At 52.0% G+C, this 22,500-nt stretch overlaps 1 protein-coding gene across 1 annotated transcript in view; it reads left to right on the top strand.

Moving 5' to 3' along the window:
* LOC144489427 (complement C2-like) overlaps positions 1-19,112 on the top strand; it is a gene marked incomplete at its 3' end in the record, with an annotated part of 25,851 nt that extends 6,739 nt beyond the window's left edge. Inside the window, exon 3 of the mRNA XM_078207271.1 lies at positions 18,927-19,112. Within this exon, the coding sequence (XP_078063397.1) occupies positions 18,927-19,112 (186 nt within the window). The remainder of the gene's footprint in view (positions 1-18,926) is intronic.
* Between the last annotated feature and the right edge of the window lie 3,388 nt (positions 19,113-22,500).

Genomic DNA, 22,500 nt, shown 5'->3' with positions numbered 1-22,500 from the left:
CCACAGCGACGCCCGGATCCCTCAGTCCCACAGCGACACCCGGATCCCTCTGTCCCACAGCGATGCCCTGATCCCTCTGTCCCACAGCGACGCCCGGATCCCTCTGTCCCACAGTGACACCCGGATCCCTCTGTCCCACAGTGACGCCCGGATCCCTCTGTCCCACAGCGACGCCCGGATCCCTCTGTCCCACAGTGACACCCGGATCCCTCTGTCCCACAGTGACGCCCGGATCCCTCTGTCCCGCAGCGACGCCCGGATCCCTCTGCCCCGCAGCGACGCCCGGATCCCTCTGTCCCACAGTTACGCCCGGATCCCTCTGTCCCACAGCAACGCCCGGATCCCTCAGTCCCATAGTGACACCCGGGTCCCTCTGTCCCACAGTGACGCCCGGATCCCTCTGTCCCACAGCAACGCCCGGATCCCTCAGTCCCATAGTGACACCCGGATCCCTCTGTCCCACAGCAACGCCCGGATCCCTCAGTCCCACAGTGACACCCGGATCCCTCTGTCCCGCAGTGACCCCCGGATCCCTCTGTCCCACAGCGATGCCCGGATCCCTCTGTCCCACAGCGACACCCGGATCCCTCTGTCCCACAGCAACGCCCGGATCCCTCTGTCCCACAGCGACACCCGGATCCCTCTGTCCCTCAGCGACGCCCGGATCCCTCTGTCCCACAGCGACACCCGGATCCCTCTGTCCCACAGTGATGCCCGGATCCCTCTGTCCCGCAGTGACGCCCGGATCCCTCTGTCCCACAGCGACGCCCGGATCCCTCTGTCCCTCAGTGACGCCCGGATCCCTCAGTCCCACAGCGACACCCGGATCCCTCTGTCCCACAGCGACACCCGGATCCCTCTGTCCCACAGCGATGCCCGGATCCCTCTGTCCCACAGTGACGCCCGGATCCCTCTGTCCCACAGCGACGCCCGGATCCCTCTGTCCCTCAGTGACGCCCGGATCCCTCAGTCCCACAGCGACGCCCGGATCCCTCAGTCCCACAGCGACGCCCGGATCCCTCAGTCCCACAGCGACACCCGGATCCTTCTGTCCCACAGCGATGCCCTGATCCCTCTGTCCCACAGCGACGCCCGGATCCCTCTGTCCCACAGTGACACCCGGATCCCTCTGTCCCACAGTGACGCCCGGATCCCTCTGTCCCACAGCGACGCCCGGATCCCTCTGTCCCACAGTGACACCCGGATCCCTCTGTCCCACAGTGACGCCCGGATCCCTCTGTCCCGCAGCGACGCCCGGATCCCTCTGCCCCGCAGCGACGCCCGGATCCCTCTGTCCCACAGTGACGCCCGGATCCCTCTGTCCCACAGCAACGCCCGGATCCCTCAGTCCCATAGTGACACCCGGGTCCCTCTGTCCCACATTGACGCCCGGATCCCTCTGTCCCACAGCAACGCCCGGATCCCTCAGTCCCATAGTGACACCCGGATCCCTCTGTCCCACAGCAACGCCCGGATCCCTCAGTCCCACAGTGACACCCGGATCCCTCTGTCCCGCAGTGACCCCCGGATCCCTCTGTCCCACAGCGATGCCCGGATCCCTCTGTCCCACAGCGACACCCGGATCCCTCTGTCCCACAGCAACGCCCGGATCCCTCTGTCCCACAGCGATGCCCGGATCCCTCTGTCCCACAGCGATGCCCGGATCCCTCTGTCCCACAGTGATGCCCGGATCCCTCTGTCCCGCAGTGACGCCCGGATCCCTCTGTCCCACAGCGACGCCCAGATCCCTCTGTCCCACAGCGACACCCGGATCCCTCTGTCCCGCAGCGACACCCGGATCCCTCTGTCCCACAGCGACGCCCGGATCCCTCTGCCCCGCAGCGACACCCGGATCCCTCTGTCCCACAGCGACACCCGGATCCCTCTGTCCCTCAGCGACGCCCGGATCCCTCTGTCCCGCAGCGACGCCCAGATCCCTCTGTCCCACAGCGACACCCGGATCCCTCTGTCCCACAGTGATGCCCGGATCCCTCTGTCCCGCAGTGACGCCCGGATCCCTCTGTCCCACAGCGACGCCCGGATCCCTCTGTCCCACAGCGACACCCGGATCCCTCTGTCCCACAGCGACGCCCGGATCCCTCTGTCCCGCAGTGACGCCCGGATCCCTCTGTCCCACAGCGACACCCAGATCCCTCTGTCCCACAGCGACACCCGGATCCCTCTGTCCCACAGCGACGCCCGGATCCCTCTGCCCCGCAGCGACACCCGGATCCCCCTGTCCCACAGCGACACCCGGATCCCTCTGTCCCTCAGTGACACCCGGATCCCTCTGTCCCACAGCGACGCCTGGATCCCTCTGTCCCACAGCGACGCCCGGATCCCTCTGTCCCACAGCGACGCCCGGATCCCTCTGTCCCACAGCGATGCCCGGATCCCTCTGTCCCACAGTGATGCCCGGATCCCTCTGTCCCGCAGTGACGCCCGGATCCCTCTGTCCCACAGCGACGCCCGGATCCCTCTGCCCCGCAGCGACACCCGGATCCCTCTGTCCCACAGCGACGCCCGGATCCCTCTGTCCCGCAGCGACGCCCGGATCCCTCTGTCCCACAGTGATGCCCGGATCCCTCTGTCCCGCAGTGACGCCCGGATCTCTCTGTCCCACAGCGACGCCCGGATCCCTCTGTCCCACAGCGACACCCGGATCCCTCTGTCCCACAGCGACGCCCGGATCCCTCTGTCCCGCAGTGACGCCCGGATCCCTCTGTCCCACAGCGACACCCAGATCCCTCTGTCCCGCAGTGACGCCCAGATCCCTCTGTCCCACAGCGACGCCCGGATCCCTCTGTCCCACAGCGATGCCCGGATCCCTCTGTCCCACAGCGACACCCGGATCCCTCTGTCCCGCAGCGACACCCAGATCCCTCTGTCCCACAGCGACTCCCAGATCCCTCTGTCCCACAGCGACACCCGGATCCCTCTGTCCCGCAGCGACGCCCGGATCCCTCTGTCCCGCAGCGACGCCCAGATCCCTCTGTCCCATAGCGACGCCCAGATCCCTCTGTCCCACAGCGACGCCCAGATCCCTCTGTCCCGCAGCGACGCCCGGATCCCTCTGTCCCGCAGCGACGCCCAGATCCCTCTGCCCCGCAGCGATGCCCGGATCCCTCTGTCCCGCAGCGACGCCCAGATCCCTCTGTCCCACAGCGACACCCGGATCCCTCTGTCCCACAGCGACGCCCAGATCCCTCTGTAATATTACATCCTGTAGTCTGCCTCGATTTCAGTTAATTCACAGTGCATTCTGTTCTGTACATGTTGTGAGGATTCAGCTATGACAAATCGATTTGTTTGATTTCCTTCAAAAGGCCAAACCAGGCGGTACTGGTGAACGGTACAGGTTAGGTGGATTGGCCATGCTAAATTGCCCCTTTAGTGTCCAAAGATGTGTAGGTTAGGTGGATTGGCCATGCTAAATTGTCCCTTAGTGTCCAAAGATGTGCGGGCTAGGTGGATTGGCCATGCTAAATTGTCCCTTAGTGTCCAAAGATGTTCAGGTTAGGTGGATTGGCCATGCTTAATTGTCCCTTAGTGTCCAAAGATGTGCGGGCTAGGTGGATTGGCCGTGCTAAATTGTCCCTTAGTGTCCAAAGATGTGCAGGTTAGGTGGATTGACCATGCTAAATTGTCCCTTAGTGTCCAAAGATGTGCGGGTTAGGTGGATTGGCCATGCTAAATTGCCCCTTTAGTGTCCAAAGATGTGTAGGTTAGGTGGATTGGCCATGCTAAATTGTCCCTTAGTGTCCAAAGATGTGCGGGCTCGGTGGATTGGCCATGCTAAATTGTCCCTTAGTGTCCAAAGATGTTCAGGTTAGGTGGATTGGCTATGCTAAATTGTCCCTTAGTGTCCAAAGATGTGCAGGTTAGGTGGATTGGCCATGCTAAATTGTCCCTTTGTGTCCAAAGATGTGCGGGCTAGGTGGATTGGCCATGCTAAATTGTCCCTTAGTGTCCAAAGATGTTCAGGTTAGGGGGATTGGCCATGCTAAATTGTCCCTTAGTGTCCAAAGATGTACGGGCTAGGTGGATTGGCCGTGCTAAGTTGTCCCTTAGTGTCCAAAGATGTGCAGGTTAGGTGGATTGACCATGCCAAATTGTCCCTTAGTGTCCAAAGATGTGCGGGCTAGGTGGATTGGCCGTACTAAATTGCCCCTTAGTGTCCAAAGATGTGCAGGTTAGGTGGATTGACCATGCTAAATTGTCCCTTAGTGTCCAAAGATGTGCAGGTTAGGTGGATTGGCCAAGCTAAATTGCCCCTTAGTGTCCAAATATGTGCGGGTTGGATGGATCGGCCATGCTAAATTGTCCCCTAGTGTCCAAAGATGTGCGGGTTAGGTGGATTGGCCATGCTAAATTGTCGCTTAGTGTTCAAAGATGTGCAGGTTGGATGGATTGGCCATGCTAAATTGTCCCTTAGTGTCCAAAGATGTTCAGGTTAGGTGGATTGGCCATGCTAAATTGTCCCTTAGTGTCCAAAGATGTGTAGGTGAGATGGATTGGCCATGCTAAATTGTCGCTTAGTGTCCAAAGATGTGCAGGTTGGATGGATCGGCCATGCTAAATTGCCCCTTAGTGTCCAAAGATGTGCGGGTTAGGTGGATTGGCCATGCTAAATTGCCCCTTAGTGTCCAAAGATGTGCGGGTTAGGTGGATTGGCCATGCTAAATTGCCCCTTCGTGTCCAAACATGTGCAGGTTATGTGGATTGGCCATGCTAAATTGCCCCTTAGTGTCCAAAGATGTGCACGTCAGGTGGATTGGCCATGCTAAATTGTCCCTTAGTGTCCAAAGATGTGCAGGTTAGGGGGATTGGCCATGCTAAATTGCCCCTTAGTGTCCAAAGATGTGTGGGTTAGGTGGATTGGCAATGCTAAATTGCCCCTTAGTGTCCAAAGATGTGCAGGTTGGATGGATCGGCCATGCTAAATTGTCCCTTAGTGTCCAAACATGTGCAGGTTAGGTGGATTGGCCATGCTAAATTGCCCCTTAGTGTCCAAACATGTGCAGGTTATGTGGATTGACCATGCTAAATTGTCCCTTAGTGTCCAAAGATGTGCAGGTTAGGTGGATTGACCATGCTAAATTGTCCCTTAGTGTCCAAAGATGTGCAGGTTAGGTGGATTGGCCATGCTAAATTGTCCCTTAGTGTCCAAAGATGTGCAGGTTAGGTGGATTGGCCATGCTAAATTGTCCCTTAGTGTTTAAAGATGTGCACGTCAGGTGGATTGGCCATGCTAAATTGCCCCTTAGTGTCCAAAGATGTGCAGGTTAGGGGGATTGGCCATGCTAAATTGCCCCTTAGTGTCCAAAGATGTGTGGGTTAGGTGGATTGGCCATGCTAAATTGCCCCTTAGTGTCCAAAGATGTGCAGGTTGGATGGATCGGCCATGCTAAATTGTCCCTTAGTGTCCAAAGATGTGCGGGTTAGGGGGATTGGCCATGCTAAATTGTCCCTTAGTGTCCAAAGATGTGCAGGTTGGATGGATCGGCCATGCTAAATTGTCCCTTAGTGTCCAAAGATGTGCGGGTTAGGGGGATTGGCCATGCTAAATTGTCCCTTAGTGTCCAAACATGTGCAGGTTAGGTGGATTGGCCATGCTAAATTGCCCCTTAGTGTCCAAAGATGTGTAGGTTAGGTGGATTGGCCATGCTAAATTGCCCCTTAGTGTCCAAACATGTGCAGGTTAGGTGGATTGGCCATGCTAAATTGCCCCTTAGTGTCCAAACATGTGCAGGTTATGTGGATTGACCATGCTAAATTGCCCCTTAGTGTCCAAAGATGTGCAGGTTAGGTGGATTGACCATGCTAAATTGTCCCTTAGTGTCCAAAGATGTGCAGGTTAGGTGGATTGACCATGCTAAATTGTCCCTTAGTGTCCAAAGATGTGCAGGTTAGGTGGATTGGCCATGCTAACTTGCCCCTTAGTGTCCAAAGATGTGCAGGTTGGATGGATCGGCCATGCTAAATTGTCCCTTAGTGTCCAAAGATGTGCGGGTTAGGTGGATTGGCCATGCTAAATTGTCGCTTCGTGTCCAAAGATGTGCAGGTTGGATGGATCGGCCATGCTAAATTGTCCCTTAGTGTCCAAAGATGTTCAGGTTAGGTGGATTGGCCATGCTAAATTGTCCCTTAGTGTCCAAAGATGTGTAGGTTAGGTGGATTGGCCATGCTAAATTGTCGCTTAGTGTCCAAAGATGTGCAGGTTGGATGGATCGGCCATGCTAAATTGCCCCTTCGTACCCAAAGATGTGCAGGTTAGGTGGATTGGCCATGCTAAATTGCCCCTTAGTGTCCAAAGATGTGCGGGTTAGGTGGAATGGCCATGCTAAATTGCCCCTTAGTGTCCAAAGATGTGCAGGTTAGGTGGATTGGCCATGCTAAATTGTCCCTTAGTGTCCAAAGATGTGCAGGTTAGGTGGATTGGCCATGCTAAATTGCCCCTTAGTGTCCAAAGATGTGTAGGTTAGGTGAATTGGCCGTGCTAAATTGTCCCTTAGTGTCCAAAGATGTTCAGGTTAGGTGGATTGGCCATGCTAAATTGTCCCTTAGTGTCCAAAGATGTGCGGGCTAGGTGGATTGGCCGTGCTAAATTGTCCCTTAGTGTCCAAAGATGTGCAGGTTAGGTGGATTGACCATGCTAAATTGTCCCTTAGTGTCCAAAGATGGGCAGGTTATGTGGATTGACCATGCTAAATTGCCCCTTAGTGTCCAAAGATGTGCGGGTTAGGTGGATTGGCCATGCTAAATTGTCCCTTAGTGTCCATAGATGTGCACGTTAGGTGGATTGTCCATGCTAAATTGCCCCTTAGTGTCCAAACATGTGCACGTTAGGTGGATTGGCCATGCTAAATTGCCCCTTAGTGTCCAAACAAGTGCAGGTTAGGTGGATTGGCCATGCTAAATTGCCCCTTAGTGTCCAAAGATGTGCAGGGTAGGTGGATTGACCATGCTAAATTGTCCCTTAGTGTCCAAAGATGTGCAGGTTAGGTGGATTGGCCATGCTAAATTGCCCCTTAGTGTCCAAAGATGTGCGGGTTAGGTGGATTGGCCATGCTAAATTGCCCCTTAGTGTCCAAAGATGTGCAGGTTAGGTGGATTGGCCATGCTAAATTGTCCCTTAGTGTCCAAAGATGTGCAGGTTAGGTGGATTGGCCATGCTAAATTGCCCCTTAGTGTCCAAAGATGTGTAGGTTTGGTGAATTGGCCGTGCTAAATTGTCCCTTAGTGTCCAAAGATGTTCATGTTAGGTGGATTGGCCATGCTAAATTGTCCCTTAGTGTCCAAAGATGTGCAGGTTATGTGGATTGACCATGCTAAATTGCGCCTTCGTGTCCAAAGATGTGCGGGTTAGGTGGATTGGCCATGCTAAATTGTCGCTCAGTGTCCAAAGATGTGCAGGTTAGGTGGATTGGCCATGCTAAATTGTCCCTTAGTGTCCAAAGATGTGTAGGTTAGGTGGATTGGCCATGCTAAATTGTCCCTTAGTGTCCAAAGATGTGTAGGTTAGGTGGATTGGCCATGCTAAATTGTCGCTTAGTGTCCAAAGATGTGCAGGTTGGATGGATCGGCCATGCTAAATTGCTCCTTAGTATCCAAAGATGTGCAGGTTAGGTGGATTGGCCATGCTAAATTGCCCCTTAGTGTCCAAAGATGTGCAGGTTAGGTGGATTGGCCATGCTAAATTGTCCCTTAGTGTCCAAACATGTGGAGGTTAGGTGGATTGGCCATGCTAAATTGCCCCTTAGTGTCCAAAGATGTGCACGTTAGGTGGATTGGCCATGCTAAATTGCCCCTTAGTTTCCAAACATGTGCAGGTTAGGTGGATTGGCCATGCTAAATTGCCCCTTAGTGTCCAAAGATGTGCGGGTTAGGTGGAATGGCCATGCTAAATTGCCCCTTAGTGTCCAAAGATGTGCAGGTTAGGTGGATCGGCCATGCTAAATTGTCCCTTAGTGTCCAAAGATGTGCAGGTTAGGTGGATTGGCCATGCTAAATTGCCCCTTAGTGTCCAAAGATGTGTAGGTTAGGTGAATTGGCCGTGCTAAATTGTCCCTTAGTGTCCAAAGATGTTCAGGTTAGGTGGATTGGCCATGCTAAATTGTCCCTTAGTGTCCAAAGATGTGCGGGCTAGGTGGATTGGCCGTGCTAAATTGTCCCTTAGTGTCCAAAGATGTGCAGGTTAGGTGGATTGACCATGCTAAATTGTCCCTTAGTGTCCAAAGATGTGCAGGTTAGGTGGATTGGCCATGCTAAATTGTCCCTTAGTGTCCAAAGATGTGCAGGTTAGGGGCATTTGCCGTGCTAAATTGTCCCTTAGTGTCCAAAGATGTGCAGGTTATGTGGATTGACCATGCTAAATTGCCCCTTAGTGTCCAAAGATGTGCGGGTTAGGTGGATTGGCCATGCTAAATTGCCCCTTAGTGTCCAAAGATGTGCACGTCAGGTGGATTGGCCATGCTAAATTGCCCCTTAGTGTCCAAAGATGTGCAGGTTAGGGGGATTGGCCATGCTAAATTGCCCCTTAGTGTCCAAAGATGTGCAGGTTAGGGGGATTGGCCATGCTAAATTGCCCCTTAGTGTCCAAAGATGTGTGGGTTAGGTGGATTGGCCATGCTAAATTGCCCCTTAGTGTCCAAAGATGTGCAGGTTGGATGGATCGGCCATGCTAAATTGTCCCTTAGTGTCCAAAGATGTGCGGGTTAGGGGGATTGGCCATGCTAAATTGTCCCTTAGTGTCCAAACATGTGCAGGTTAGGTGGATTGGCCATGCTAAATTGCCCCTTAGTGTCCAAAGATGTGCACGTTAGGTGGATTGTCCATGCTAAATTGCCCCTTAGTGTCCAAACATGTGCAGGTTAGGTGGATTGGCCATGCTAAATTGCCCCTTAGTGTCCAAAGATGTGCAGGTTAGGTGGATTGACCATGCTAAATTGTCCCTTAGTGTCCAAAGATGTGCAGGTTAGGTGGATTGGCCATGCTAAATTGTCCCTTAGTGTCCAACGATGTGTAGGTTAGGTGGATTGGCCATGCTAAATTGTCGCTTAGTGTCCAAAGATGTGCAGGTTGGATGGATCAGCCATGCTAAATTGCCCCTTCGTACCCAAAGATGTGCAGGTTAGGTGGATTGCCCATGCTAAATTGCCCCTTAGTGTCCAAAGATGTGCGGGTTAGGTGGATTGGCCATGCTAAATTGCCCCTTAGTGTCCAAAGATGTGCAGGTTAGGTGGATTGGCCATGCTAAATTGTCCCTTAGTGTCCAAAGATGTGCGGGTTAGGTGGATTGGCCATGCTAAATTGCCCCTTAGTGTCCAAACATGTGCAGGTTAGGTGGATTGGCCATGCTAAATTGCCCCTTAGTGTCCAAAGATGTGCACGTTAGGTGGATTGGCCATGCTAAATTGCCCCTTAGTGTCCAAACATGTGCAGGTTAGGTGGATTGGCCATGCTAAATTGCCCCTTAGTGTCCAAAGATGTGCGGGTTAGGTGGAATGGCCATGCTAAATTGCCCCTTAGTGTCGAAAGATGTGCAGGTTAGGTGGATTGGCCATGCTAAATTGTCCCTTAGTGTCCAAAGATGTGCAGGTTAGGTGGATTGGCCATGCTAAATTGCCCCTTAGTGTCCAAAGATGTGTAGGTTAGGTGAATTGGCCGTGCTAAATTGTCCCTTAGTGTCCAAAGATGTTCAGGTTAGGTGGATTGGCCATGCTAAATTGTCCCTTAGTGTCCAAAGATGTGCGGGCTAGGTGGATTGGCCGTGCTAAATTGTCCCTTAGTGTCCAAAGATGTGCAGGTTAGGTGGATTGACCATGCTAAATTGTCCCTTAGTGTCCAAAGATGTGCAGGTTATGTGGATTGACCATGCTAAATTGCCCCTTAGTGTCCAAAGATGTGCGGGTTAGGTGGATTGGCCATGCTAAATTGCCCCTTAGTGTCCATAGATGTGCACGTTAGGTGGATTGTCCATGCTAAATTGCCTCTTAGTGTCCAAACATGTGCAGGTTAGGTGGATTGGCCATGCTAAATTGCCCCTTAGTGTCCAAACATGTGCAGGTTAGGTGGATTGGCCATGCTAAATTGCCCCTTAGTGTCCAAAGATGTGCAGGTTAGGTGGATTGACCATGCTAAATTGTCCCTTAGTGTCCAAAGATGTGCAGGTTTGGTGGATTGGCCATGCTAAATTGCCCCTTAGTGTCCAAAGATGTGCGGGTTAGGTGGATTGGCCATGCTAACTTGCCCCTTAGTGTCCAAAGATGTGCAGGTTGGATGGATCGGCCATGCTAAATTGTCCCTTAGTGTCCAAAGATGTGCACGTTAGGTGGATTGGCCATGCTAAATTGCCCCTTAGTGTCCAAACATGTGCAGGTTAGGTGGATTGGCCATGCTAAATTGCCCCTTAGTGTCCAAAGATGTGCAGGTTAGGTGGATTGGCCATGCTAAATTGCCCCTTAGTGTCCAAAGATGTGTAGGTTAGGTGAATTGGCCGTGCTAAATTGTCCCTTAGTGTCCAAAGATGTTCAGGTTAGGTGGATTGGCCATGCTAAATTGTCCCTTAGTGTCCAAAGATGTGCGGGCTAGGTGGATTGGCCGTGCTAAATTGTCCCTTAGTGTCCAAAGATGTGCAGGTTAGGTGGATTGACCATGCTAAATTGTCCCTCACTGTCCAACGATGTGCAGGTTATGTGGATTGACCATGCTAAATTGCCCCTTAGTCTCCAAAGATGTGCGGGTTAGGTGGATTGGCCATGCTAAATTGTCGCTCAGTGTCCAAAGATGTGCAGGTTGGATGGATCGGCCATGCTAAATTGTCCCTTAGTGTCCAAAGATGTTCAGGTTAGGTGGATTGGCCATGCTAAATTGTCCCTTAGTGTCCAAAGATGTGTAGGTTAGGTGGATTGGCCATGCTAAATTGTCGCTTAGTGTCCAAAGATGTGCAGGTTGGAGGGATCGGCCATGCTAAATTGCCCCTTCGTATCCAAAGATGTGCAGGTTAGGTGGATTGGCCATGCTAAATTGCCCCTTAGTGTCCAAAGATGTGCAGGTTAGGTGGATTGGCCATGCTAAATTGTCCCTTAGTGTCCAAACATGTGCAGGTTAGGTGGATTGGCCATGCTAAATTGCCCCTTAGTGTCCAAAGATGTGCACGTTAGGTGGATTGGCCATGCTAAATTGCCCCTTAGTGTCCAAAGATGTGCAGGTTAGGTGGATTGGCCATGCTAAATTGCCCCTTAGTGTCCAAACATGTGCAGGTTAGGTGGATTGGCCATGCTAAATTGTCCCTTAGTGTCCAAAGATGTGCAGGTTAGGTGGATTGACCATGCTAAATTGTCCCTCACTGTCCAAAGATGTGCAGGTTATGTGGATTGACCATGCTAAATTGCCCCTTAGTCTCCAAAGATGTGCGGGTTAGGTGGATTGGCCATGCTAAATTGTCGCTCAGTGTCCAAAGATGTGCAGGTTGGATGGATCGGCCATGCTAAATTGTCCCTTAGTGTCCAAAGATGTTCAGGTTAGGTGGATTGGCCATGCTAAATTGTCCCTTAGTGTCCAAAGATGTGTAGGTTAGGTGGATTGGCCATGCTAAATTGTCGCTTAGTGTCCAAAGATGTGCAGGTTGGAGGGATCGGCCATGCTAAATTGCCCCTTCGTATCCAAAGATGTGCAGGTTAGGTGGATTGGCCATGCTAAATTGCCCCTTAGTGTCCAAAGATGTGCAGGTTAGGTGGATTGGCCATGCTAAATTGTCCCTTAGTGTCCAAACATGTGCAGGTTAGGTGGATTGGCCATGCTAAATTGCCCCTTAGTGTCCAAAGATGTGCACGTTAGGGGGATTGGCCATGCTAAATTGCCCCTTAGTGTCCAAAGATGTGCAGGTTAGGTGGATTGGCCATGCCAAATTGCCCCTTAGTGTCCAAACATGTGCAGGTTAGGTGGATCGGCCATGCTAAATTGTCCCTTAGTGTCCAAAGATGTGCGGGCTAGGTGGATTGGCCATGCTAAATTGTCCCTTAGTGTCCAAACATGTGCAGGTTAGGTGGATTGGCCATGCTAAATTGCCCCTTAGTGTCCAAACATGTGCAGGTTAGGTGGATTGGCCATGCTAAATTGTCCCTTAGTGTCCAAACATGTGCAGGTTAGGTGGATTGGCCATGCTAAATTGCCCCTTAGTGTCCAAAGATGTGCACGTTAGGTGGATTGGCCATGCTAAATTGCCCCTTAGTTTCCAAACATGTGCAGGTTAGGTGGATTGGCCATGCTAAATTGCCCCTTAGTGTCCAAAGATGTGCGGGTTAGGTGGAATGGCCATGCTAAATTGCCCCTTAGTGTCCAAAGATGTGCAGGTTAGGTGGATCGGCCATGCTAAATTGTCCCTTAGTGTCCAAAGATGTGCAGGTTAGGTGGATTGGCCATGCTAAATTGCCCCTTAGTGTCCAAAGATGTGTAGGTTAGGTGAATTGGCCGTGCTAAATTGTCCCTTAGTGTCCAAAGATGTTCAGGTTAGGTGGATTGGCCATGCTAAATTGTCCCTTAGTGTCCAAAGATGTGCGGGCTAGGTGGATTGGCCGTGCTAAATGTCCCTTAGTGTCCAAAGATGTGCAGGTTAGGTGGATTGACCATGCTAAATTGTCCCTTAGTGTCCAAAGATGTGCAGGTTAGGTGGATTGGCCATGCTAAATTGTCCCTTAGTGTCCAAAGATGTGCAGGTTAGGGGCATTGGCCGTGCTAAATTGTCCCTTAGTGTCCAAAGATGTGCAGGTTATGTGGATTGACCATGCTAAATTGCCCCTTAGTGTCCAAAGATGTGCGGGTTAGGTGGATTGGCCATGCTAAATTGCCCCTTAGTGTCCAAAGATGTGCACGTCAGGTGGATTGGCCATGCTAAATTGCCCCTTAGTGTCCAAAGATGTGCAGGTTAGGGGGATTGGCCATGCTAAATTGCCCCTTAGTGTCCAAAGATGTGCAGGTTAGGGGGATTGGCCATGCTAAATTGCCCCTTAGTGTCCAAAGATGTGTGGGTTAGGTGGATTGGCCATGCTAAATTGCCCCTTAGTGTCCAAAGATGTGCAGGTTGGATGGATCGGCCATGCTAAATTGTCCCTTAGTGTCCAAAGATGTGCGGGTTAGGGGGATTGGCCATGCTAAATTGTCCCTTAGTGTCCAAACATGTGCAGGTTAGGTGGATTGGCCATGCTAAATTGCCCCTTAGTGTCCAAAGATGTGCACGTTAGGTGGATTGTCCATGCTAAATTGCCCCTTAGTGTCCAAACATGTGCAGGTTAGGTGGATTGGCCATGCTAAATTGCCCCTTAGTGTCCAAAGATGTGCAGGTTAGGTGGATTGACCATGCTAAATTGTCCCTTAGTGTCCAAAGATGTGCAGGTTAGGTGGATTGGCCATGCTAAATTGCCCCTTAGTGTCCAAAGATGTGCGGGTTAGGTGGATTGGCCATGCTAACTTGCCCCTTAGTGTCCAAAGATGTGCAGGTTGGATGGATCGGCCATGCTAAATTGTCCCTTAGTGTCCAAAGATGTGCGGGTTAGGTGGATTGGCCATGCTAAATTGTCGCTTAGTGTCCAAAGATGTGCAGGTTGGATGGATCGGCCATGCTAAATTGTCCCTTAGTGTCCAAAGATGTTCAGGTTAGGTGGATTGGCCATGCTAAATTGTCCCTTAGTGTCCAACGATGTGTAGGTTAGGTGGATTGGCCATGCTAAATTGTCGCTTAGTGTCCAAAGATGTGCAGGTTGGATGGATCAGCCATGCTAAATTGCCCCTTCGTACCCAAAGATGTGCAGGTTAGGTGGATTGCCCATGCTAAATTGCCCCTTAGTGTCCAAAGATGTGCGGGTTAGGTGGATTGGCCATGCTAAATTGTCCCTTAGTGTCCAAACATGTGCAGGTTAGGTGGATTGGCCATGCTAAATTGCCCCTTAGTGTCCAAAGATGTGCACGTTAGGTGGATTGGCCATGCTAAATTGCCCCTTAGTGTCCAAACATGTGCAGGTTAGGTGGATTGGCCATGCTAAATTGCCCCTTAGTGTCCAAAGATGTGCGGGTTAGGTGGAATGGCCATGCTAAATTGCCCCTTAGTGTCCAAAGATGTGCAGGTTAGGTGGATTGGCCATGCTAAATTGTCCCTTAGTGTCCAAAGATGTGCAGGTTAGGTGGATTGGCCATGCTAAATTGCCCCTTAGTGTCCAAAGATGTGTAGGTTAGGTGAATTGGCCGTGCTAAATTGTCCCTTAGTGTCCAAAGATGTTCAGGTTAGGTGGATTGGCCATGCTAAATTGTCCCTTAGTGTCCAAAGATGTGCGGGCTAGGTGGATTGGCCGTGCTAAATTGTCCCTTAGTGTCCAAAGATGTGCAGGTTAGGTGGATTGACCATGCTAAATTGCCCCTTAGTGTCCAAACATGTGCAGGTTAGGTGGATTGGCCATGCTAAATTGCCCCTTAGTGTCCAAACATGTGCAGGTTAGGTGGATTGGCCATGCTAAATTGCCCCTTAGTGTCCAAAGATGTGCAGGTTAGGTGGATTGACCATGCTAAATTGTCCCTTAGTGTCCAAAGATGTGCAGGTTTGGTGGATTGGCCATGCTAAATTGCCCCTTAGTGTCCAAAGATGTGCGGGTTAGGTGGATTGGCCATGCTAACTTGCCCCTTAGTGTCCAAAGATGTGCAGGTTGGATGGATCGGCCATGCTAAATTGTCCCTTAGTGTCCAAAGATGTGCACGTTAGGTGGATTGGCCATGCTAAATTGCCCCTTAGTGTCCAAACATGTGCAGGTTAGGTGGATTGGCCATGCTAAATTGCCCCTTAGTGTCCAAAGATGTGCAGGTTAGGTGGATTGGCCATGCTAAATTGCCCCTTAGTGTCCAAAGATGTGTAGGTTAGGTGAATTGGCCGTGCTAAATTGTCCCTTAGTGTCCAAAGATGTTCAGGTTAGGTGGATTGGCCATGCTAAATTGTCCCTTAGTGTCCAAAGATGTGCGGGCTAGGTGGATTGGCCGTGCTAAATTGTCCCTTAGTGTCCAAAGATGTGCAGGTTAGGTGGATTGACCATGCTAAATTGTCCCTCACTGTCCAAAGATGTGCAGGTTATGTGGATTGACCATGCTAAATTGCCCCTTAGTCTCCAAAGATGTGCGGGTTAGGTGGATTGGCCATGCTAAATTGTCGCTCAGTGTCCAAAGATGTGCAGGTTGGATGGATCGGCCATGCTAAATTGTCCCTTAGTGTCCAAAGATGTTCAGGTTAGGTGGATTGGCCATGCTAAATTGTCCCTTAGTGTCCAAAGATGTGTAGGTTAGGTGGATTGGCCATGCTAAATTGTCGCTTAGTGTCCAAAGATGTGCAGGTTGGAGGGATCGGCCATGCTAAATTGCCCCTTCGTATCCAAAGATGTGCAGGTTAGGTGGATTGGCCATGCTAAATTGCCCCTTAGTGTCCAAAGATGTGCAGGTTAGGTGGATTGGCCATGCTAAATTGTCCCTTAGTGTCCAAACATGTGCAGGTTAGGTGGATTGGCCATGCTAAATTGCCCCTTAGTGTCCAAAGATGTGCACGTTAGGTGGATTGGCCATGCTAAATTGCCCCTTAGTGTCCAAAGATGTGCAGGTTAGGTGGATTGGCCATGCTAAATTGCCCCTTAGTGTCCAAACATGTGCAGGTTAGGTGGATTGGCCATGCTAAATTGTCCCTTAGTGTCCAAAGATGTGCAGGTTAGGTGGATTGACCATGCTAAATTGTCCCTCACTGTCCAAAGATGTGCAGGTTATGTGGATTGACCATGCTAAATTGCCCCTTAGTCTCCAAAGATGTGCGGGTTAGGTGGATTGGCCATGCTAAATTGTCGCTCAGTGTCCAAAGATGTGCAGGTTGGATGGATCGGCCATGCTAAATTGTCCCTTAGTGTCCAAAGATGTTCAGGTTAGGTGGATTGGCCATGCTAAATTGTCCCTTAGTGTCCAAAGATGTGTAGGTTAGGTGGATTGGCCATGCTAAATTGTCGCTTAGTGTCCAAAGATGTGCAGGTTGGAGGGATCGGCCATGCTAAATTGCCCCTTCGTATCCAAAGATGTGCAGGTTAGGTGGATTGGCCATGCTAAATTGCCCCTTAGTGTCCAAAGATGTGCAGGTTAGGTGGATTGGCCATGCTAAATTGTCCCTTAGTGTCCAAACATGTGCAGGTTAGGTGGATTGGCCATGCTAAATTGCCCCTTAGTGTCCAAAGATGTGCACGTTAGGTGGATTGGCCATGCTAAATTGCCCCTTAGTGTCCAAAGATGTGCAGGTTAGGTGGATTGGCCATGCTAAATTGTCCCTTAGTGTCCAAACATGTGCAGGTTAGGTGGATTGGCCATGCTAAATTGCCCCTTAGTGTCCAAAGATGTGCACGTTAGGTGGATTGGCCATGCTAAATTGCCCCTTAGTGTCCAAACATGTGCAGGTTAGGTGGATTGGCCATGCTAAATTGCCCCTTAGTGTCCAAAGATGTGCGGGTTAGGTGGAATGGCCATGCTAAATTGCCCCTTAGTGTCCAAAGATGTGCAGGTTAGGTGGATTGGCCATGCTAAATTGTCCCTTAGTGTCCAAAGATGTGCAGGTTAGGTGGATTGGCCATGCTAAATTGCCCCTTAGTGTCCAAAGATGTGTAGGTTAGGTGAATTGGCCGTGCTAAATTGTCCCTTAGTGTCCAAAGATGTTCAGGTTAGGTGGATTGGCCATGCTAAATTGTCCCTTAGTGTCCAAAGATGTGCGGGCTAGGTGGATTGGCCGTGCTAAATTGTCCCTTAGTGTCCAAAGATGTGCAGGTTAGGTGGATTGACCATGCTAAATTGCCCCTTAGTGTCCAAACATGTGCAGGTTAGGTGGATTGGCCATGCTAAATTGCCCCTTAGTGTCCAAACATGTGCAGGTTAGGTGGATTGGCCATGCTAAATTGCCCCTTAGTGTCCAAAGATGTGCAGGTTAGGTGGATTGACCATGCTAAATTGTCCCTTAGTGTCCAAAGATGTGCAGGTTAGGTGGATTGGCCATGCTAAATTGCCCCTTAGTGTCCAAAGATGTGCACGTTAGGTGGATTGGCCATGCTAAATTGCCCCTTAGTGTCCAAAGATGTGCAGGTTAGGTGGATTGGCCATGCTAAATTGCCCCTTAGTGTCCAAACATGTGCAGGTTAGGTGGATTGGCCATGCTAAATTGTCCCTTAGTGTCCAAAGATGTGCAGGTTAGGTGGATTGACCATGCTAAATTGTCCCTCACTGTCCAAAGATGTGCAGGTTATGTGGATTGACCATGCTAAATTGCCCCTTAGTCTCCAAAGATGTGCGGGTTAGGTGGATTGGCCATGCTAAATTGTCGCTCAGTGTCCAAAGATGTGCAGGTTGGATGGATCGGCCATGCTAAATTGTCCCTTAGTGTCCAAAGATGTTCAGGTTAGGTGGATTGGCCATGCTAAATTGTCCCTTAGTGTCCAAAGATGTGTAGGTTAGGTGGATTGGCCATGCTAAATTGTCGCTTAGTGTCCAAAGATGTGCAGGTTGGAGGGATCGGCCATGCTAAATTGCCCCTTCGTATCCAAAGATGTGCAGGTTAGGTGGATTGGCCATGCTAAATTGCCCCTTAGTGTCCAAAGATGTGCAGGTTAGGTGGATTGGCCATGCTAAATTGTCCCTTAGTGTCCAAACATGTGCAGGTTAGGTGGATTGGCCATGCTAAATTGCCCCTTAGTGTCCAAAGATGTGCACGTTAGGTGGATTGGCCATGCTAAATTGCCCCTTAGTGTCCAAAGATGTGCAGGTTAGGTGGATTGGCCATGCTAAATTGTCCCTTAGTGTCCAAACATGTGCAGGTTAGGTGGATTGGCCATGCTAAATTGCCCCTTAGTGTCCAAAGATGTGCACGTTAGGTGGATTGGCCATGCTAAATTGCCCCTTAGTGTCCAAAGATGTGCAGGTTAGGTGCATTGGCCATGCTAAATTGTCCCTTAGTGTCCAAAGATGTGCAGGTTAGGGTGGATTGGCCGTGCTAAATTGCTCCTTACGGTGTAATTCATAACTAAATTTGACCACCTTGCAATTGTCCGGATTAAACTCCACCTGCGATTTCCGTGTCCAAGTCTCATTTCTGTCATCGGCATCTGTTGGTAACGGGTCCTTGAAGTAGCTCCCGGTGCTCGCTACCGCAAAGGTTGCAAATGGGGAACCCATTCCAGGCAGACAGGAAGAACACTTAGTCACATTGCGCCTGTTTCAGGCCGAAGGAAACCAGCCCCAGCCGTCCCGGGCGGCACGGTAGCACAGTGGTTAGCACTGCTGCCTCACAGCGCCAGGGACCTGGGTTCGATTCCCGGGGGCACGGTGACACAGTGGGTTAGCGCTGCTGCCTCACAGCGCCAGGGACCTGGGTTCGATTCCCGGCTTGGGTCACTGTCTATGTGGAGTTTGCACATTCTCCCCCCCGTGTCGGCGTGGGTTTCCTCCGGGTGCTCCGGTTTCCTCCCACAGTCCGAAGATGTGCGGGTTAGGTTGATTGGCCATACGAAAAATTGCCCCTTAGTGTCTTGAGATGCGTAGGTTAGAGGGGTTAGTGGGTAAACATGTAGGGCTAGGGGCGTAGGGCCTGGGTGGGTTTGTGGTTGGTGCAGACTCAATGGGCCGAATGGCCTCTTTCTGGACTGTAGGGTTTCCATGCCCCACTGGGGTCACCCCCTCAGCGGTTAATTGTTCAAAAAAAAAAGGTGCTCGGCAGTTAACTGTAAATCTCTGTCAACTGCTGCATCGAGCAACGAAGGAGCAGGGTGGGTATAAATTCTGGTTGGAAATCTGTCAAAGGTCAAATGTGGGTATTGCCCCTCCCATCCCCCGGGTTACCCGAGAATTCTCACAATTCCCCTGGTTGCTTCCGACAGCCTACACGTGCGTGGGACCCACCTACATGGAGTATGGGTTCTATCACCCTCGGAGGATGAACTATGCGGTGAATGACAGCATCGAGTTCGAGTGTGACGAGGGCTTCGACCTGATTGGTTCGCGGACACGGACCTGCCTCAAGAACGGACGCTGGAGCGGCCAGACTGCCGTGTGCGACGGGGGAGGTGAGGGGGTCCATAGCCCCACACACACCCCCCCCCCTCGCACACGCTTCCCCCTCGAGGCAAACAACCACGGAATTGCGAAACCGTAACAGTCTATCGGAGGCCACTCCGCCCGTCCAGCCCTGTACTGGCCCCCGCCGATCGTACATCCGCCTCCTCCCAGCCCGGTTAACACTGCACGGGTAACAACCCCACTCCTTCCGAAATTACCCCCACAGTCCCCTGCCTCCCCATCTGGGGCAGCTCCGTTCCAGATCCTAACCACTCGCTGTGTGAATCTGCCTCCCCCACACTCTGGGACAGCGCCGTTCCAGATCCTAACCCCTCGCTGTGTGAATCTGCCTCCCCCACACTCTGGGACAGCGCCGTTCCAGATCCTAACCACTCGCTGTGTGAATCTGCCACCCCCACACTCTGGGGCAGCGCCGTTCCAGATCCTAACCACTCGCTGTGTGAATCTGCCACCCCCACACTCTGGGACAGCGCCGTTCCAGATCCTAACCACTCGCTGTGTGAATCTGCCTCTCCCACACTCTGGGGCAGCGCCGTTCCAGATCCTAACCACTCGCTGTGTGAATCTGCCTCTCCCACACTCTGGGACAGCGCCGTTCCAGCTCCTAACCACTCGCTGTGTGAATCTGCCTCCCCCACACCCTGGGGCAGAGCCGTTCCAGATCCTAACCCCTCGCTGTGTGAATCTGCCACCCCCACACCCTGGGGCAGAGCCGTTCCAGATCCTAACCACTCGCTGTGTGAATCTGCCTCCCCCACACCCTGGGGCAGAGCCGTTCCAGATCCTAACCACTCGCTGTGTGAATCTGCCTCCCCCACACCCTGGGGCAGAGCCGTTCCAGATCCTAACCCCTCGCTGTGTGAATCTGCCACCCCCACACCCTGGGGCAGAGCCGTTCCAGATCCTAACCACTCGCTGTGTGAATCTGCCTCCCCCACACCCTGGGGCAGAGCCGTTCCAGATCCTAACCACTCGCTGTGTGAATCTGCCACCCCCACACTCTGGGGCAGCGCCGTTCCAGATCCTAACCACTCGCTGTGTGAATCTGCCTCCCCCACACCCTGGGGCAGAGCCGTTCCAGATCCTAACCACTCGCTGTGTGAATCTGCCACCCCCACACTCTGGGACAGCGCCGTTCCAGATCCTAACCACTCGCTGTGTGAATCTGCCTCTCCCACACTCTGGGGCAGCGCCGTTCCAGATCCTAACCACTCGCTGTGTGAATCTGCCTCTCCCACACTCTGGGACAGCGCCGTTCCAGCTCCTAACCACTCGCTGTGTGAATCTGCCTCTCCCACACTCTGGGGCAGCGCCGTTCCAGATCCTAACCACTCGCTGTGTGAATCTGCCTCCCCCACACCCTGGGGCAGAGCCGTTCCAGATCCTAACCACTCGCTGTGTGAATCTGCCTCCCCCACACTCTGGGACAGCGCCGTTCCAGATCCTAACCACTCGCTGTGTGAATCTGCCTCCCCCACACTCTGGGGCAGCGCCGTTCCAGATCCTAACCACTCGCTGTGTGAATCTGCCTCCCCCACACTCTGGGGCAGCGCCGTTCCAGATCCTAACCACTCGCTGTGTGAATCTGTCTCCCTCACCTTCTGGGGCAGTGCCGTTCCAGATCCTAACCCCTCGCTGTGTGAATCTGCCTCCCCCACACTCTGGGACAGCGCCGTTCCAGATCCTAACCACTCGCTGTGTGAATCTGCCTCCCCCACACTCTGGGGCAGCGCCGTTCCAGATCCTAACCACTCGCTGTGTGAATCTGCCTCCCCCACACTCTGGGGCAGCGCCGTTCCAGATCCTAACCCCTCGCTGTGTGAATCTGCCTCCCCCACACTCTGGGGCAGCGCCGTTCCAGATCCGAACCACTCGCTGTGAGAACCTGCCTCCCTCACATGCTCTCTCACTCTCGCTCACACACACTCTCTCTCAAACAGACTCTCTCACACACTCTCTCACACACACACACTCTCTCTCAAACAGACTCTCTCACACACACTCTCTCTCACACACACTCTTGCTCACACACACTCTCTCAAACACACTCTCACACACACTCTCTCTCACACACACTCTCTCGCACACACACTCTCTCTCACACACAGTCTCTCTCACACACAGTCTCTCTCACACACACTCTTTCTCACACACAGTCTCTTTCACACTCTCTCTCACACTCTCACACACTCTCTCAAACACACACTCTCTCACACACACGCTCTCTCACACACTCACACTCTCTCACACACACACACTCTCTCGCACACACTCTCTCACACAAACACTTTCAGTCTCACACTCTCTCAATCTCTCACATTCTCTCTCACACACACTCTCTCACACATACACTCACAAACACACACTCTCTCTCACACACACACTCTCTCACACACACACTCTCTCTCAGACTCTCTCTCTCTCACACACATTCTCTCCCTCTCACGCACACACACTGTCTCTCACAAACACACTTTGTCTCACACACACTCTCTCTCTCACCCACTCTCTCACACACACACTCTCTCTCACACACACTCTCTCTCACACACACACACTCTCTCTCTCACACACTCTCACACACTCTCTCTCTCTCACACACACTCTCTCTCTCTCACACTCTCTCTCAAACACAAACTCTCTCTCACACACGCAATCTCTCTCCCACACACTCTCTCACACACACTCTCTCACACACACTCTCTCTCTCACACACACTCTCTCACACACTCACTCTCGCTCGCATACTCACACTCTCTCTCACTCAAACACACTCTCCCTCACACACACACTCTCCCTCACACACACACTCTCTCTCACGCACTCTCTCTCACACACTCTCTCTCACACACTCTCTATCACACTTACACTCTCTCAGACTTACACTCTCTCACACGCACACTCTCTCTCACACGCACACACTCTCTCACACACGCACACACTCTCTCACACACACACTCCCTCACACACACACTCTCTCTCAAACACACTCTCTCTCACACACACACTCTCTCTCACACACGCAATCTCTCTCTCACATGCACACTCTCTCCCTCTCTCACACACACACTCTCTCACACACACACTCGCTCTCACACACACACACACTCTCACACACACACTCTCTCTCACACACACACTCTCTCTCACACACACACTCTCACACACTCTCTCTCTCACACTCACTCTCACTCGCACACTCACACTCTCTCACTCAAACACACTCTCCCTCACACGCACTCTCTCTCTCACACACACTCTCTCACACACTCTCTCTCTCACACTCACTCTCGCTCGCACACTCACACTCTCTCTCACTCAAACATACTCTCCCTCACACACACACTCTCTCTCACGCACTCTCTCTCACACACT

The sequence above is a fragment of the Mustelus asterias genome, unplaced genomic scaffold (genome assembly GCF_964213995.1).
Source record: "Mustelus asterias unplaced genomic scaffold, sMusAst1.hap1.1 HAP1_SCAFFOLD_2171, whole genome shotgun sequence".
Lineage (NCBI taxonomy): Eukaryota > Metazoa > Chordata > Chondrichthyes > Carcharhiniformes > Triakidae > Mustelus > Mustelus asterias.
Note: the sequence above shows the minus strand (reverse complement) of the source record. Positions and strands in the feature narration are given on the sequence as shown.